Source organism: Anopheles merus, unplaced genomic scaffold (assembly GCF_017562075.2).
Source record: "Anopheles merus strain MAF unplaced genomic scaffold, AmerM5.1 LNR4000497, whole genome shotgun sequence".
Classification (NCBI taxonomy): Eukaryota; Metazoa; Arthropoda; class Insecta; order Diptera; family Culicidae; genus Anopheles; species Anopheles merus.
In genome coordinates, this window is record NW_024428077.1 from 12115 (window position 1) to 30232 (window position 18118).

The window sequence follows — 18118 nt, forward strand, 5'->3', positions numbered from 1 at the left end:
CGTGTCATTGTTCAAAGTTGATAAAATAAAACCAACACAGCAAGTCTACGCGCAAAATAGGATAAACTTAACAGGCATAACAACCGAATCGGTATCAACATTAGCAACTACTAGCACTAATATAACATTCGGAAATGCTTCTATTAACCACACTTTTCATATCATTCCTGCAGAAATAGATATCACAGCGGATGGTATTTTGGGAAGAGATTTTTTCACTAAACATAGATGTGTTATAGATTATGAGCACTGGCTTTTAAATTTCAATTGTTACGGTGTTACAATCAGCCACCCTATTGAAGATAGTATCAATGATGGTTTCATATTGCCTCTACGCAGTGAGGTTATCCGAAAGATAAATTTGCCCGACCTCGTTGAAGACTCTATTGTCCTTGCGAGCGAAATATTACCAGGAGTATTTTGTGGCAACTCTGTGGTATCAAAACAAAACCAATATGTAAAATTTGTAAACACCACTGAAAGCAATGTGTATATTGAAAAAGATTCATTTAAACCACAGATTGACCCGCTGAAAAATTATATTCAGAAAAATTTAAAATTTAAAAGCACTAAAGCAAATGAATCTAAAATAAAAACATTATTGAGCAAAATCGATAGTCAGAATGTTCCTAAATATATAATCCCTCATTTAGAAAAAATATTATCCGAGTACCACGATATTTTCTGCACCGATAATGATCAAATCCCAATTAATAATTTTTACGAGCAATCGATACAATTGAAAGATAACGTACCATGTTACATTCCGAATTATAAGCAAATATATTCTCAAAGTGACGAGATAAAAAATCAGGTTGATAAAATGCTTAAAAATAACATAATAGAGCATTCGGTTTCTCCATATAATTCACCAATTTTATTGGTACCAAAAAAATCTGGAGATAACGAAAAAAAATGGAGATTGGTAGTAGACTACAGGCAGTTGAATAAAAAAATAATGCCTGATAAGTTCCCACTACCTAGAATCGATGATATATTAGACCAATTAGGAAGAGCAAAATATTTTACTACTTTGGACCTTATGTCCGGGTTTCACCAGATACCTTTACACAAGAACTCTAGAAAATATACTGCTTTCTCAACTTCTTCAGGCCATTATCAATTTACAAGACTCCCTTTTGGGCTGAATATAAGCCCTAATAGCTTTCAACGGATGATAACGATAGCAATGGCGGGACTTACTCCGGAGAGTGCTTTTGTTTACATAGATGATATTATTATAACGGGTTGCACAATGCAACATCATCTAGAAAACTTAATGAAAGTATTTAACAGGCTAAGAAATTATAACTTGAAGCTAAATCCAGAGAAATGTAAATTTTTCCAAAACAATGTAACCTATTTAGGTCACAAAATAACAGATAAAGGCATATATCCCGATGAGTCCAAGTTCGAAACGATAAAAAAATACCCAGTACCAATAAATGTGGATGAAGTTAGAAGGTTTGTAGCGTTCTGCAATTACTATCGCAAGTTCGTTAAAAATTTTGCTGAATTGGTAAGACCGTTAAATAATTACTAAAGAAAGGAGCTACATTCACGTGGTCTAATGAATGTCAGCATGCTTTCGACACTCTTAGAAGAAGCCTTGTATCACCTACTATATTACAGTACCCAAACTTTGAGAAAGAGTTTATCATTACTACTGATGCGTCCGATGTAGCATGTGGCGCTATCTTATCGCAGAAAACAGATGGTAATGACCTACCTATTGCATACGCGAGTAAAAGTTTTACTAAAGGAGAGAAATCTAAACCGACTATAGAAAAAGAGCTAACAGCAATACATTGGGCAGTAAATTATTTCAAACCTTATATTTTTTGGAAAAAAGTTTAAAGTACGAACCGACCACAGACCATTGGTATATCTATTCAACATGAAAAATCCTACTTCAAAACTAACACGCATGAGGTTAGACCTGGAGGAATTTGATTTTGAAGTGGAATTTGTGCAAGGAAAAACGAACACAGGAGCTGACGCACTATCGAGAATTGTCATTGATTCAGACAAGTTGAAGCTTATGCAAAAGAATAATGCAAACGAAACAAATGATAAATCACTACTAGCAGTGAAAACAAGAGCAATGACAAGACTGAACAATTTCAAGCCTCCTCCAGAATTAAACGAAGATGAAAAAGATTCCATAACTAAACCTACACTTTGGCAAACAGAAAACCCAACAGAAGTAAACAAACTTTTGAAAATCCTGTCAAAAACAGAATATGGCAAAATCAAAATAACAGTTTTCAATAATAATTACAACAAGGAGTTAGGAAATACAACAATTCATTGTTATGAAGATGGAAGTCAGGCGCTAGAGTCTGCTCTTCTAAAAGTACAACAAATAGCAAAAGAATACAATCGTGACAAAATTGCAATTTCATTAGAAGATCCCCTATTCAGGCAATACTCTTTTTACACCATAAAGGAAATCGCAGATAATGCCATTTCCGGTTTAGAGATCATTGCTTTTATTCCACCAAAATGGATTTCAAAAAAGGAGGAAATAGCAAATATTTTAGAAAACTATCACATGTCACCTTCGGGAGGACATGTCGGACAGTATCGATTATACCTCAAAATTAGAGAAAAATATAAATGGAAGAATATGAAGGAAGAAATTAAAAATTACGTTAGAGGCTGCAAAGTATGCAAAGTGAACAAAATCGTAAGACATACAAAAGAAAAAAGTGCTGTTACGACTACACCTTTAAAGCCTTTCGAAGTAGTCTGTATAGACACAGTGGGTCCCTTGCCGAAAACCAATAAAAATCATAGATACATCGTTACAATGCAATGTGAACTCTCGAAATACATTGTTCTTATTCCAACAGAAAATAAAGAAGCGAACACGATAGCTAGGGCCATGGTTGAGAACTGCATATTAAAATACGGGAGGTTTCTTGAGATGAAATCGGATCAAGGCCTTGAATACAATAACGAGGTATTAAAAAAGGTAGCGGAGTTGCTGGGGATCAAGCAGACTTTTGCCACTGCCTATCACCCAGAAACCATAGGTTCCTTGGAAAGAAACCACAGAACACTCAATGAATACTTAAGAGCATTTACAAATGAGCATGGTGACAATTGGGATGATTGGCTAAAATTTTACGAATTTAATTATAACACAACACCTCATACAGATACGAACTATAGCCCATACGAATTAATATTTGGAAAAAAAGCAATTCTTCCCCAAGATTTATGCCATGGTAATATTGAACCAGTATACAATTATGATGCATATTTTAATGAAATTAAATTCAAATTGCAAAAATCAAACGAAATAGCGCGTAAAAATTTAATTGAGCAAAAAGAAAGAAGACAGATTAGAGCAAATAGTAATGTAAACCCCCTTATCTTAAAAATAGGAGATGCGGTTTATCTAAAAAACGAAAATAGAAAAAAATTAGATCCGATATACTTAGGACCGTACATAGTAGTAAAGTTAGATAATGTTAACTGTACAATAAAGAATACAAATACAAACAAACTAAGTACAGTGCATAAAAATAGATTAATTAAGGGATGAAAAGCATACGCTTTTCATTTCTAAAGGGGGGAGGTGTAGCGCCTGCAAGATAGGCAAAACGCGCGCAGAATAATTATAGCTAGCTAGGTTTAAATTATACACATATACACTTACACACATACACATAGTTAGATTTTTATTATGCATATATATATTTACACACATACATCTACAATTAAGGTTACACGTAGGATAGAATAGAATAGCATAAGATAGGAAATAGGAAATAGTAAAATAGGCGATAATTAGGATTAGCCAATGAGGAATAGGATTAAGGAATTTTGGCGCGAACGAGTGAGTATAAATTAAGGATAAGTTGAGGTTTAGCATGATGAACAAAAGTCCGATCTAAGAGGAAACGCTGCCCGAGTTAACATAGAAGAAATAAACTCCAAGTAACTACACAAATTCAAGCCACATTATTCTTTTGGGTAGTTAGAAGATTTCATATCACCACATGGCGACCGTGACAAGTGTGAAACTGTGATGCGAGAAAAAAAAAAAAAAAAAAAAAAAAAAAAACTCGCGTAAATACGAAGTTAATTCGCGAGTGCGTAATATTCCTTCCGGTCAGAAGAATATTCTAGTATCTGCGTTGATGTTTAGCGTGAAAGAGTGAGAGAGTAAAGACGAGAGTGAAGCGCAACGCTACAATTGTACGATAATTCGAACTATCGTTATTCAAACGCAGTGATAAAATATAAGGGCTTCCTGCAAAATCACGCAAATTGCACAAAAACTCCTGTCGGGTATCGTCAACGAACCAAGGCGCAGTGAAAGAGAGAGTGTATCCCGGTTATAAAAAAAAGTGGCCAGGAAAAGTTAAATGAATGCTAACAAACATTCGGTGTTAAAAAAACAAAAAAAAAAGCAGCGATAGTTAACGGGACCGTGCGTAAAGTGATCTAAGTGCAGTGACCTCGATCGGACAAGATTATCGCACGTACGAGTAAGCCACATTTCGTACCATCGGCGATAAGCATCACAGTTTGAACCGGCATGACCTTTTGCGACAAGTGACCAAGTGTCGTTTGCACGAGAGAGACATAACGTTGTTGCGAGAAGAAGGAAGAAGCGACGGCGAAGCAGTGAACTGTGAGAGAGCGAGCAGCGATTTGCAGTGGATAGGAGCGACGGTGCAGCAGTGTGCTGTGAGAGAACGAGCAGCGATTTGCAGTGGATAAAGCGAGATAACGCTATACTTATCGATCGGGCAGCGGTACACGGAGTAAGGATCAAGCGAAAAAAAAAAAAAGAGAGAAAGTAAGGTAGGCTACACACTCAATATAGTTGCAATTTACTCATTTAAATATTTTTTGTAATTGCTCAATTAATTCTTTTTATGAAACGTACAATATTACCATTTTCCATTACAATATGCACATACTATTGGGGGAGTTACCATTGGTTAAAAAAAAAATAAAAAAAAAAATAATTAAAAAAAAAAAAAAGTAATATTACCATTATCTGGGTATCAAAAAAAAAATTAAAAAAAAAAAAAAAAAAAAAAAAATATATATATATATAATATATAATACATAATATATATATATATATATATATATATATATATATATATAATTACTATATATATAGCAAAACATCTCGATCACATCTCATTCAATGCTCTTAAAAATTAATCAAAATACTATAAGGCTTAAAAATATTGAAAAAAAATTATCGTGTGATAGAAAGTTTCGCAGATGTTTGCTTGATCATTACAGCGGTTCCGCTAAGTTTTGTTTTGATAAGATCAAGTATTACCTAGATTCAATTCAGGAAACTGAACCCGTTTCAGAGCTAAAACGAATTTTGAAGGAAGCGAGTGACATATACGCCAATATCCAATCGCGCATACAATTTCATCAAACAAACAAAATTCAAGTTAAGTTTAAAACTTTGGCAAAACTAGCTATCGTGTTCAACCGTTGGAATCAAAACAAAATGGAAACTTTCGATATCAAAACAGCCACCGCTTTGGTGCAAATATACGATGGCAATACAGATGGTTTGGAAAATTTTGTGGACTCTTCAAATTTATTAAAGGAATTATGTCCAAAAAATCCACAAATGTTGGTAAAATTTTTAAAAACAAGATTGATAGGAAAGGCGCGTTTAGGACTGCCGCCTAATATTGACGATTTTGACTCGTTAATAAATGATATACGGTCCAGATGTCAAGAAAAACTTAATCCAGATAAAATAATAAGTCAATTGAAATCTATTCGCCAGACGGATACTAAAGCTCTTTGTGATGAGGTTGAATTACTCAGCACAAAATTAAAAAACGTTTATTTGCAGTTGCACATTCCCGAAAAAGTTGCAAATGACATGTCATTAAAGCATGGGATTAATGCTCTGATTGAAAAAGTTCATAATCAGGAAACAAAAATTGTTTTAAAAGCAGGTCAATTCGCATCTGTTTCAGATGCTTCAGAGAAAGTATTAGAAAACGAAAGGAATAGCAACGGTTCACAAATATTAGCCTTCAACAGAAACTACTATGACAATAGAAAATTCGTTCGTAATAAATACCCGCCGAACACATACAATAGATTCCAGCCAAACACAAATAATAGATGGTTTTCCAATAGATCTCCTCTTGGTAATAATCAGGCAACTAGCAACAGATTCCAAAACCAAAGATATTCTAATAACTCTTTCAGAAAACAATTTCCAAATACAAATACTCGTAGAGTCTACAATACACAAGCTGCAGAAGAGGAACATTTTTTAGGGGTACCACAGGCGTTAGAAGAAATCATTCAACCTACAAACGATGGTCAACATTAGCGATAAACTTAAATGCTAATAACTTTATCAAAATTAAAGTAGAAATGGCAATGGGTGAAATAAGCATATTAATTATCGACACGGGAGCAGACGTGTCATTGTTCAAAGTTGATAAAATAAAACCAACACAGCAAGTCTACGCGCAAAATAGGATAAACTTAACAGGCATAACAACCGAATCGGTATCAACATTAGCAACTACTAGCACTAATATAACATTCGGAAATGCTTCTATTAACCACACTTTTCATATCATTCCTGCAGAAATAGATATCACAGCGGATGGTATTTTGGGAAGAGATTTTTTCACTAAACATAGATGTGTTATAGATTATGAGCACTGGCTTTTAAATTTCAATTGTTACGGTGTTACAATCAGCCACCCTATTGAAGATAGTATCAATGATGGTTTCATATTGCCTCTACGCAGTGAGGTTATCCGAAAGATAAATTTGCCCGACCTCGTTGAAGACTCTATTGTCCTTGCGAGCGAAATATTACCAGGAGTATTTTGTGGCAACTCTGTGGTATCAAAACAAAACCAATATGTAAAATTTGTAAACACCACTGAAAGCAATGTGTATATTGAAAAAGATTCATTTAAACCACAGATTGACCCGCTGAAAAATTATATTCAGAAAAATTTAAAATTTAAAAGCACTAAAGCAAATGAATCTAAAATAAAAACATTATTGAGCAAAATCGATAGTCAGAATGTTCCTAAATATATAATCCCTCATTTAGAAAAAATATTATCCGAGTACCACGATATTTTCTGCACCGATAATGATCAAATCCCAATTAATAATTTTTACGAGCAATCGATACAATTGAAAGATAACGTACCATGTTACATTCCGAATTATAAGCAAATATATTCTCAAAGTGACGAGATAAAAAATCAGGTTGATAAAATGCTTAAAAATAACATAATAGAGCATTCGGTTTCTCCATATAATTCACCAATTTTATTGGTACCAAAAACGTCTGAAGTTATTCTAGAGTGCTTAGATGACCCTTGGAGACACTTGGAACCACGTCTGAAGTCATTCTGGAGTGCTTGGATGACCCTTGGAGACATTTGGAACAACGTCTGAAGTCATTCTGGAGTGCTTGGATGACCCTTGGGGACTCTTGAAACAACGTCTGAAGTCATTCTGGAGTGCTTGGATGACCCTTGGGGACTCTTGAAACAACGTCTGAAGTCATTTTGGAGTGCTTGGATGACCCTTGGGAACACGTGGAACAACGTCTGAAGTCATTCTGGAGTGCTTGGATGACCCTTGGAGACATTTGGAACAACGTCTGAAGTCATTCTGGAGTGCTTGGATGACCCTTGGGGACTCTTGAAACAACGTCTGAAGTCATTCTGGAGTGCTTGGATGACCCTTGGGGACTCTTGAAACAACGTCTGAAGTCATTCTGGAGTGCTTGTATGACCCTTGGGAACACGTGGAACAACGTCTGAAGTCATTTTGGAGTGCTTGGATGACCCTTGGGAACACGTGGAACAACGTCTGAAGTCATTCTGGAGTGCTTGGATGACCCTTGGAGACATTTGGAACAACGTCTGAAGTCATTCTGGAGTGCTTGGATGACCCTTGGGACTCTTGAAACAACGTCTGAAGTCATTCTGGAGTGCTTGGATGACCCTTGGGGACTCTTGAAACAACGTCTGAAGTCATTCTGGAGTGCTTGGATGACCCTTGGTGACTCTTAGAACAACGTCTGAAGTCATTCTGGAGTGCTTGGATGACCCTTGGGGACTCTTGAAACAACGTCTGAAGTCATTCTGGAGTGCTTGGATGACCCTTGGGGACTCTTGGAACAACGTCTGAAGTCATTCTGGAGTGCTTGTTTAGACGAAAAAAATTGTTTTTGCGAAAAAAGGTGAAATTTCAAACGGCCATAACTTTTGAACCAGAAGAGCTAGAGACTTAATTTTTTCACCGTTGGAAAGGAAATTAAAAGTTGCACAATGCAAATTTTCTTGGATTTGAGATCAGAGCAACGCAGGCTATAGTAAATGGCCTCTGAAGTGAAGGGTTTCTATAAACTAAAACAATCATCAAAATGTTGTGATACATGCCAAATGGTGATCCTTAGTACATTGGAGCTTGCAATAGCATCTGAAGTTATTCTAGAGTGCTTAGATGACCCTTGGAGACACTTGGAACCACGTCTGAAGGCATTCTGGAGTGCTTGGATGACCCTTGGAGACTCTTGGAACAACGTCTGAAGTCATTCTGGAGTGCTTGGATGACCCTTGGGAACACGTGGAACAACGTCTGAAGTTATTCTAGAGTGCTTAGATGACCCTTGGGAACACGTGGAACCACGTCTGAAGGCATTTTGGAGTGCTTGGATGACCCTTGGAGACATTTGGAACAACGTCTGAAGTCATTCTGGAGTGCTTGGATGACCCTTGGGGACTCTTGGAACAACGTCTGAAGTCATTCTGGAGTGCTTGTTTAGACGAAAAAAAATGTTTTTGCGAAAAAAGGTGAATTTCAAACGGCCATAACTTTTGAACCAGAAGAGCTAGAGACTTAATTTTTTCACCGTTGGAAAGGAAATTAAAAGTTGCACAATGCAAATTTTCTTGGATTTGAGATCAGAGCAACGCAGGCTATAGTAAATGGCTCTGAAGTGAAGGGTTTCTAGAAACTAAAACAATCATGAAAATGTTGGTGAAACATGCCAAATGGTGATCCTTAGTACATTGGAGCTTGCAATAGCATCTGAAGTTATTCTAGAGTGCTTAGATGACCTTTGGGGACTCTTGGAACAACGTCCGAAGTCATTCTGGAGTGCTTGGATGACCCTTGGAGACACTTGGAACAACGCCTGAAGTCATTCTGGAGTGCTTGGATGACCCTTGGTGACTCTTAGAACAACGTCTGAAGTCATTCTGGAGTGCTTGGATGACCCTTGGAGACTCTTGGAACAACGTCTGAAGTCATTTTGGAGTGCTTGGATGACCCTTGGGAACACGTGGAACAACGTCTGAAGTCATTCTGGAGTGCTTGGATGACCCTTGGAGACATTTGGAACAACGTCTGAAGTCATTCTGGAGTGCTTGGATGACCCTTGGGGACTCTTGAAACAACGTCTGAAGTCATTCTGGAGTGCTTGGATGACCCTTGGGGACTCTTGAAACAACGTCTGAAGTCATTCTGGAGTGCTTGGATGACCCTTGGAGACACTTGGAACAACGTCTGAAGTCATTCTGGAGTGCTTGTTTAGACGAAAAAAAATTGTTTTGCCGAAAAAATGTGAAATTTCAAATGGCCATAACTTTTGAACCAGAAGAGCTAGAGACTTAATTTTTCACCGTTGGAAAGGAAATTAAAAGTTGCACAATGCAAATTTTCTTGGATTTGAGATCAGAGCAACGCAGGCTATAGTAAATGGCCTCTGAAGTGAAGGGTTTCTATAAACTAAAACAATCATCAAAATGTTGGTGAAACATGCCAAATGGTGATCCTTAGTACATTGGAGCTTGCAATAGCATCTGAAGTTATTCTAGAGTGCTTAGATGACCCTTGGAGACACTTGGAACCACGTCTGAAGGCATTCTGGAGTGCTTGTATGACCCTTGGGAACACGTGGAACAACGTCTGAAGTCATTCTGGAGTGCTTGGATGACCCTTGGGAACACGTGGAACAACGTCTGAAGTCATTCTGGAGTGCTTGGATGACCCTTGGAGACACTTGGAACCACGTCTGAATTCATTCTGGAGTGCTTGGATGACCCTTGGGAACACGTGGAACAACGTCTGAAGTTATTCTAGAGTGCTTAGATGACCCTTGGAGACACTTGGAACCACGTCTGAAGTCATTCTGGAGTGCTTGGATGACCCTTGGAGACTCTTGGAACCACGTCTGAAGTCATTCTGGAGTGCTTGGATGACCCTTGGGGACTCTTGGAACAACGTCTGAAGTCATTCTGGAGTGCATGGATGACCCTTGGGGACTCTTGGAACAACGTCTGAAGTCATTCTGGAGTGCTTGTATGACCCTTGGGAACACGTGGAACAACGTCTGAAGTCATTCTGGAGTGCTTGTTTAGACGAAAAAAAATTGTTTTTGCGAAAAAAGGTGAAATTCAAACGGCCATAACTTTTGAACCAGAAGAGCTAGAGACTTAATTTTTTCACCGTGGAAAGGAAATTAAAAGTTGCACAATGTAAATTTTCTTGGATTTGAGATCAGAGCAACGCAGGCTATAGTAAATGGCCTCTGAAGTGAAGGGTTTCTATAAACTAAAACAATCATCAAAATGTTGGTGATACATGCCAAATGGTGATCCTTAGTACATTGGAGCTTGCAATAGCATCTGAAGTTATTCTAGAGTGCTTAGATGACCCTTGGAGACACTTGGAACCACGTCTGAAGGCATTCTGGAGTGCTTGGATGACCCTTGGAGACTCTTGGAACAACGTCTGAAGTCATTCTGGAGTGCTTGGATGACCCTTGGGGACTCTTGGAACAACGTCTGAAGTCATTCTGGAGTGCTTGGATGACCTTGGGGACTCTTGGAACAACGTCTGAAGTCATTCTGGAGTGCTTGTATGACCCTTGGGAACACGTGGAACAACGTCTGAAGTCATTCTGGAGTGCTTGTTTAGACGAAAAAAAATTGTTTTTGCGAAAAAAGGTGAAATTTCAAACGGCCATAACTTTTGAACCAGAAGAGCTAGAGACTTAATTTTTTCACCGTTGGAAAGGAAATTAAAAGTTGCACTATGTAAATTTTCTTGGATTTGAGATCAGAGCAACGCAGGCTATAGTAAATGGCCTCTGAAGTGAAGGGTTTCTATACACTAAAACAATCATCTAAATGTTGGTGATACATGCCGAATGGTGATCCTTAGTACATTGGAGCTTGCAATAGCATCTGAAGTTATTCTAGAGTGCTTAGATGACCCTTGGAGACACTTGGAACCACGTCTGAAGGCATTCTGGAGTGCTTGGATGACCCTTGGAGACTCTTGGAACAACGTCTGAAGTCATTCTGGAGTGCTTGTTTAGACGAAAAAAAATTGTTTTTGCGAAAAAAGGTGAAATTTCAAACGGCCATAACTTTTGAACCAGAAGAGCTAGAGACTTAATTTTTTCACCGTTGGAAAGGAAATTAAAAGTTGCACAATGTAAATTTTCTTGGATTTGAGATCAGAGCAAACGCAGGCTATAGTAAATGGCCTCTGAAGTGAAGGGTTTCTATAACTAAAACAATCATCAAAATGTTGGTGATACATGCCAAATGGTGATCCTTAGTACATTGGAGCTTGCAATAGCATCTGAAGTTATTCTAGAGTGCTTAGATGACCCTTGGAGACACTTGGAACCACGTCTGAAGGCATTCTGGAGTGCTTGGATGACCCTTGGAGACTCTTGGAACAACGTCTGAAGTCATTCTGGAGTGCTTGGATGACCCTTGGGACTCTTGGAACAACGTCTGAAGTCATTCTGGAGTGCTTGGATGACCCTTGGGGACTCTTGGAACAACGTCTGAAGTCATTCTGGAGTGCTTGTATGACCCTTGGGAACACGTGGAACAACGTCTGAAGTCATTCTGGAGTGCTTGTTTAGACGAAAAAAAATTGTTTTTGCGAAAAAAGGTGAAATTTCAAACGGCCATAACTTTTGAACCAGAAGAGCTAGAGACTTAATTTTTTCACCGTTGGAAAGGAAATTAAAAGTTGCACTATGTAAATTTTCTTGGATTTGAGATCAGAGCAACGCAGGCTATAGTAAATGGCCTCTGAAGTGAAGGGTTTCTATAAACTAAAAACAATCATCAAAATGTTGGTGATACATGCCAAATGGTGATCCTTAGTACATTGGAGCTTGCAATAGCATCTGAAGTTATTCTAGAGTGCTTAGATGACCCTTGGAGACACTTGGAACCACGTCTGAAGTCATTCTGGAGTGCTTGGATGACCCTTGGGAACACGTGGAACAACGTCTGAAGTCATTCTGGAGTGCTTGGATGACCCTTGGAGACACTTGGAACCACGTCTGAATTCATTCTGGAGTGCTTGGATGACCCTTGGGGACTCTTGGAACAACGTCTGAAGTCATTCTGGAGTGCTTGGATGACCCTTGGGAACACGTGGAACAACGTCTGAAGTTATTCTAGAGTGCTTAGATGACCCTTGGAGACACTTGGAACCACGTCTGAAGTCATTCTGGAGTGCTTGGATGACCCTTGGAGACTCTTGGAACAACGTCTGAAGTCATTCTGGAGTGCTTGGATGACCCTTGGAGACACTTGGAACAACGTCTGAAGTCATTCTGGAGTGCTTGTATGACCCTTGGGAACACGTGGAACAACGTCTGAAGTCATTCTGGAGTGCTTGTTTAGACGAAAAAAAATTGTTTTGCCGAAAAAATGTGAAATTTCAAATGGCCATAACTTTTGAACCAGAAGAGCTAGAGACTTAATTTTTTCACCGTTGGAAAGGAAATTAAAAGTTGCACAATGCAAATTTTCTTGGATTTGAGATCAGAGCAACGCAGGCTATAGTAAATGGCCTCTGAAGTGAAGGGTTTCTATAAACTAAAACAATCATCAAAATGTTGGTGAAACATGCCAAATGGTGATCCTAAGTACATTGGAGCTTGCAATAGCATCTGAAGTCATTCTGGAGTGCTTGGATGACCCTTGGGGACACTTGGAACAAACATCTGAAGTCATTCTGGAGTGCTTGGATGACCCTTGGGAACACGTGGAACAACGTCTGAAGTCATTCTGGAGTGCTTGGATGACCCTTGGAGACACTTGGAACCACGTCTGAATTCATTCTGGAGTGCTTGGATGACCCTTGAGACTCTTGGAACAACGTCTGAAGTCATTCTGGAGTGCTTGGATGACCCTTGGGGACTCTTGGAACAACGTCTGAAGTCATTCTGGAGTGCTTGGATGACCCTTGGGGACTCTTGGAACAACGTCTGAAGTCATTCTGGAGTGCTTGGATGACCTTGGGGACTCTTGGAACAACGTCTGAAGTCATTCTGGAGTGCTTGTTTAGACGAAAAAAAATTGTTTTTGCGAAAAAAGGTGAAATTTCAAACGGCCATAACTTTTGAACCAGAAGAGCTAGAGACTTAATTTTTTCACCGTTGGAAAGGAAATTAAAAGTTGCACAATGTAAATTTTCTTGGATTTGAGATCAGAGCAACGCAGGCTATAGTAAATGGCCTCTGAAGTGAAGGGTTTCTATAAACTAAAACAATCATCAAAATGTTGGTGATACATGCCAAATGGTGATCCTTAGTACATTGGAGCTTGCAATCGCATCTGAAGTTATTCTAGAGTGCTTAGATGACCCTTGGAGACACTTGGAACCACGTCTGAAGGCATTCTGGAGTGCTTGGATGACCCTTGGAGACTCTTGGAACAACGTCTGAAGTCATTCTGGAGTGCTTGGATGACCCTTGGGGACTCTTGGAACAACGTCTGAAGTCATTCTGGAGTGCTTGGATGACCCTGGGAACACGTGGAACAACGTCTGAAGTCATTCTGGAGTGCTTGGATGACCCTTGGAGACATTTGGAACAACGTCTGAAGTCATTCTGGAGTGCTTGGATGACCCTTGGGGACTCTTGGAACAACGTCTGAAGTCATTCTGGAGTGCTTGGATGACCCTTGGGGACTCTTGGAACAACGTCTGAAGTCATTCTGGAGTGCTTGTATGACCCTTGGGAACACGTGGAACAACGTCTGAAGTTATTCTAGAGTGCTTAGATGACCCTTGGAGACACTTGGAACCACGTCTGAAGGCATTCTGGAGTGCTTGGATGACCCTTGGAGACTCTTGGAACAACGTCTGAAGTCATTCTGGAGTGCTTGGATGACCCTTGGGGACTCTTGGAACAACGTCTGAAGTCATTCTGGAGTGCTTGGATGACCCTTGGGGACTCTTGGAACAACGTCTGAAGTCATTCTGGAGTGCTTGTATGACCCTTGGGAACACGTGGAACAACGTCTGAAGTTATTCTAGAGTGCTTAGATGACCCTTGGAGACACTTGGAACCACGTCTGAAGTCATTCTGGAGTGCTTGGATGACCCTTGGAGACTCTTGGAACAACGCTTAGATGTTCCTCTAGTTATTCTAGAGTGCTTAGATGACCCTTGGAGACACTTGGAACCACGTCTGAAGGCATTCTGGAGTGCTTGGATGACCCTTGGGAACACGTGGAACAACGTCTGAAGTCATTCTGGAGTGCTTGGATGACCCTTGGAGACACTTGGAACCACGTCTGAAGTCATTCTGGAGTGCTTGGATGACCCTTGGGACTCTTGGAACAACGTCTGAAGTCATTCTGGAGTGCTTGTATGACCCTTGGGAACACGTGGAACAACGTCTGAAGTTATTCTAGAGTGCTTAGATGACCCTTGGAGACACTTGGAACCACGTCTGAAGTCATTCTGGAGTGCTTGGATGACCCTTGGAGACTCTTGGAACAACGTCTGAAGTCATTCTGGAGTGCTTGTTTAGACGAAAAAAAATGTTTTGCCGAAAAAATGTGAAATTTCAAATGGCCATAACTTTTGAACCAGAAGAGCTAGAGACTTAATTTTTTCACCGTTGGAAAGGAAATTAAAATTGAGATCAGAGCAACGCAGGCTATAGTAAATGGCCTCTGAAGTGAAGGGTTTCTATAAACTAAAACAATCATCAAAATGTTGGTGATACATGCCAAATGGTGATCCTTAGTACATTGGAGCTTGCAATAGCATCTGAAGTTATTCTAGAGTGCTTAGATGACCCTTGGAGACACTTGGAACCACGTCTGAAGGCATTCTGGAGTGCTTGGATGACCCTTGGAGACTCTTGGAACAACGTCTGAAGTCATTCTGGAGTGCTTGGATGACCCTTGGGGACTCTTGGAACAACGTCTGAAGTCATTCTGGAGTGCTTGGATGACCCTTGGGGACTCTTGGAACAACGTCTGAAGTCATTCTGGAGTGCTTGTATGACCCTTGGGAACACGTGGAACAACGTCTGAAGTTATTCTAGAGTGCTTAGATGACCCTTGGAGACACTTGGAACCACGTCTGAAGTCATTCTGGAGTGCTTGGATGACCCTTGGAGACTCTTGGAACAACGTCTGAAGTCATTCTGGAGTGCTTGGATGACCCTTGGGGACTCTTGGAACAACGTCTGAAGTCATTCTGGAGTGCTTGGATGACCCTTGGAGACATTTGGAACAACGTCTGAAGTCATTCTGGAGTGCTTGGATGACCCTTGGGGACTCTTGGAACAACGTCTGAAGTCATTCTGGAGTGCTTGTATGACCCTTGGGAACACGTGGAACAACGTCTGAAGTTATTCTAGAGTGCTTAGATGACCCTTGGAGACACTTGGAACCACGTCTGAAGGCATTCTGGAGTGCTTGGATGACCCTTGGAGACTCTTGGAACAACGTCTGAAGTCATTCTGGAGTGCTTGGATGACCCTTGGGGACTCTTGGAACAACGTCTGAAGTCATTCTGGAGTGCTTGGATGACCCTTGGGGACTCTTGGAACAACGTCTGAAGTCATTCTGGAGTGCTTGTATGACCCTTGGGAACACGTGGAACAACGTCTGAAGTTATTCTAGAGTGCTTAGATGACCCTTGGAGACACTTGGAACCACGTCTGAAGTCATTCTGGAGTGCTTGGATGACCCTTGGAGACTCTTGGAACAACGTCTGAAGTCATTCTGGAGTGCTTGGATGACCCTTGGGGACTCTTGGAACAACGTCTGAAGTCATTCTGGAGTGCTTGGATGACCCTTGGGGACTCTTGGAACAACGTCTGAAGTCATTCTGGAGTGCTTGTATGACCCTTGGGAACATGTGGAACAACGTCTGAAGTTATTCTAGAGTGCTTAGATGACCCTTGGAGACACTTGGAACCACGTCTGAAGGCATTCTGGAGTGCTTGGATGACCCTTGGAGACTCTTGGAACAACGTCTGAAGTCATTCTGGAGTGCTTGTATGACCCTTGGGAACACGTGGAACAACGTCTGAAGTTATTCTAGAGTGCTTAGATGACCCTTGGAGACACTTGGAACCACGTCTGAAGGCATTCTGGAGTGCTTGGATGACCCTTGGAGACTCTTGGAACAACGTCTGAAGTCATTCTGGAGTGCTTGGATGACCCTTGGGGACTCTTGGAACAACGTCTGAAGTCATTCTGGAGTGCTTGGATGACCCTTGGAGACTCTTGGAACAACGTCTGAAGTCATTCTGGAGTGCTTGGATGACCCTTGGGGACTCTTGGAACAACGTCTGAAGTCATTCTGGAGTGCTTGGATGACCCTTGGGGACTCTTGGAACAACGTCTGAAGTCATTCTGGAGTGCTTGTATGACCCTTGGGAACACGTGGAACAACGTCTGAAGTTATTCTAGAGTGCTTAGATGACCCTTGGAGACACTTGGAACCACGTCTGAAGTCATTCTGGAGTGCTTGGATGACCCTTGGGAACACGTGGAACAACGTCTGAAGTCATTCTGGAGTGCTTGGATGACCCTTGGAGACACTTGGAACCACGTCTGAAGTCATTCTGGAGTGCTTGGATGACCCTTGGGGACTCTTGGAACAACGTCTGAAGTCATTCTGGAGTGCTTGTATGACCCTTGGGAACACGTGGAACAACGTCTGAAGTTATTCTAGAGTACTTAGATGACCCTTGGAGACACTTGGAACCACGTCTGAAGTCATTCTGGAGTGCTTGGATGACCCTTGGGGACTCTTGGAACAACGTCTGAAGTCATTCTGGAGTGCTTGTATGACCCTTGGGAACACGTGGAACAACGTCTGAAGTTATTCTAGAGTGCTTAGATGACCCTTGGAGACACTTGGAACCACGTCTGAAGTCATTCTGGAGTGCTTGGATGACCCTTGGGAACACGTGGAACAACGTCTGAAGTCATTCTGGAGTGCTTGGATGACCCTTGGAGACACTTGGAACCACGTCTGAATTCATTCTGGAGTGCTTGGATGACCCTTGGGAACACGTGGAACAACGTCTGAAGTCATTCTGGAGTGCTTGGATGACCCTTGGAGACACTTGGAACCACGTCTGAAGTCATTCTGGAGTGCTTGGATGACCCTTGGGGACTCTTGGAACAACGTCTGAAGTCATTCTGGAGTGCTTGTATGACCCTTGGGAACACGTGGAACAACGTCTGAAGTTATTCTAGAGTGCTTAGATGACCCTTGGAGACACTTGGAACCACGTCTGAAGTCATTCTGGAGTGCTTGGATGACCCTTGGAGACTCTTGGAACAACGTCTGAAGTCATTCTGGAGTGCTTGTTTAGACGAAAAAAAATTGTTTTGCCGAAAAAATGTGAAATTTCAAATGGCCATAACTTTTGAACCAGAAGAGCTAGAGACTTAATTTTTTCACCGTTGGAAAGGAAATTAAAAGTTGCACCATGCAAATTTTCTTGGATTTGAGATCAGAGCAACGCAGGCTATAGTAAATGGCCTCTGAAGTGAAGGGTTTCTATAAACTAAAACAAGCATCAAAATGTTGGTGATACATGCCAAATGGTGATCCTTAGTACATTGGAGCTTGCAATAGCATCTGAAGTTATTCTAGAGTGCTTAGATGACCCTTGGAGACACTTGGAACCACGTCTGAAGTCATTCTGGAGTGCTTGGATGACCCTTGGAGACTCTTGGAACAACGTCTGAAGTCATTCTGGAGTGCTTGGATGACCCTTGGGGACTCTTGGAACAACGTCTGAAGTCATTCTGGAGTGCTT

General features: G+C 40.5%; 1 protein-coding gene across 1 annotated transcript; it reads left to right on the plus strand.

The window, feature by feature from the left end:
- The first annotated feature begins 5155 nt into the window (after positions 1–5155).
- Positions 5156–7306, plus strand: LOC121602534. The gene has a single exon (XM_041931297.1). The coding sequence runs from the start codon at positions 5177–5179 to the stop codon at positions 6344–6346; it is 1170 nt and encodes a 389-aa protein (XP_041787231.1). The 5' UTR covers positions 5156–5176; the 3' UTR covers positions 6347–7306.
- The last annotated feature ends 10812 nt before the right edge of the window (positions 7307–18118 follow it).

What these genes read in the sequence shown, in the direction of transcription:
- LOC121602534 (XM_041931297.1), top strand. Translation starts at nt 5,177, where the DNA reads ATGCTCTTAAAAATTAATCAAAATACTATAAGGCTTAAAAATATTGAA.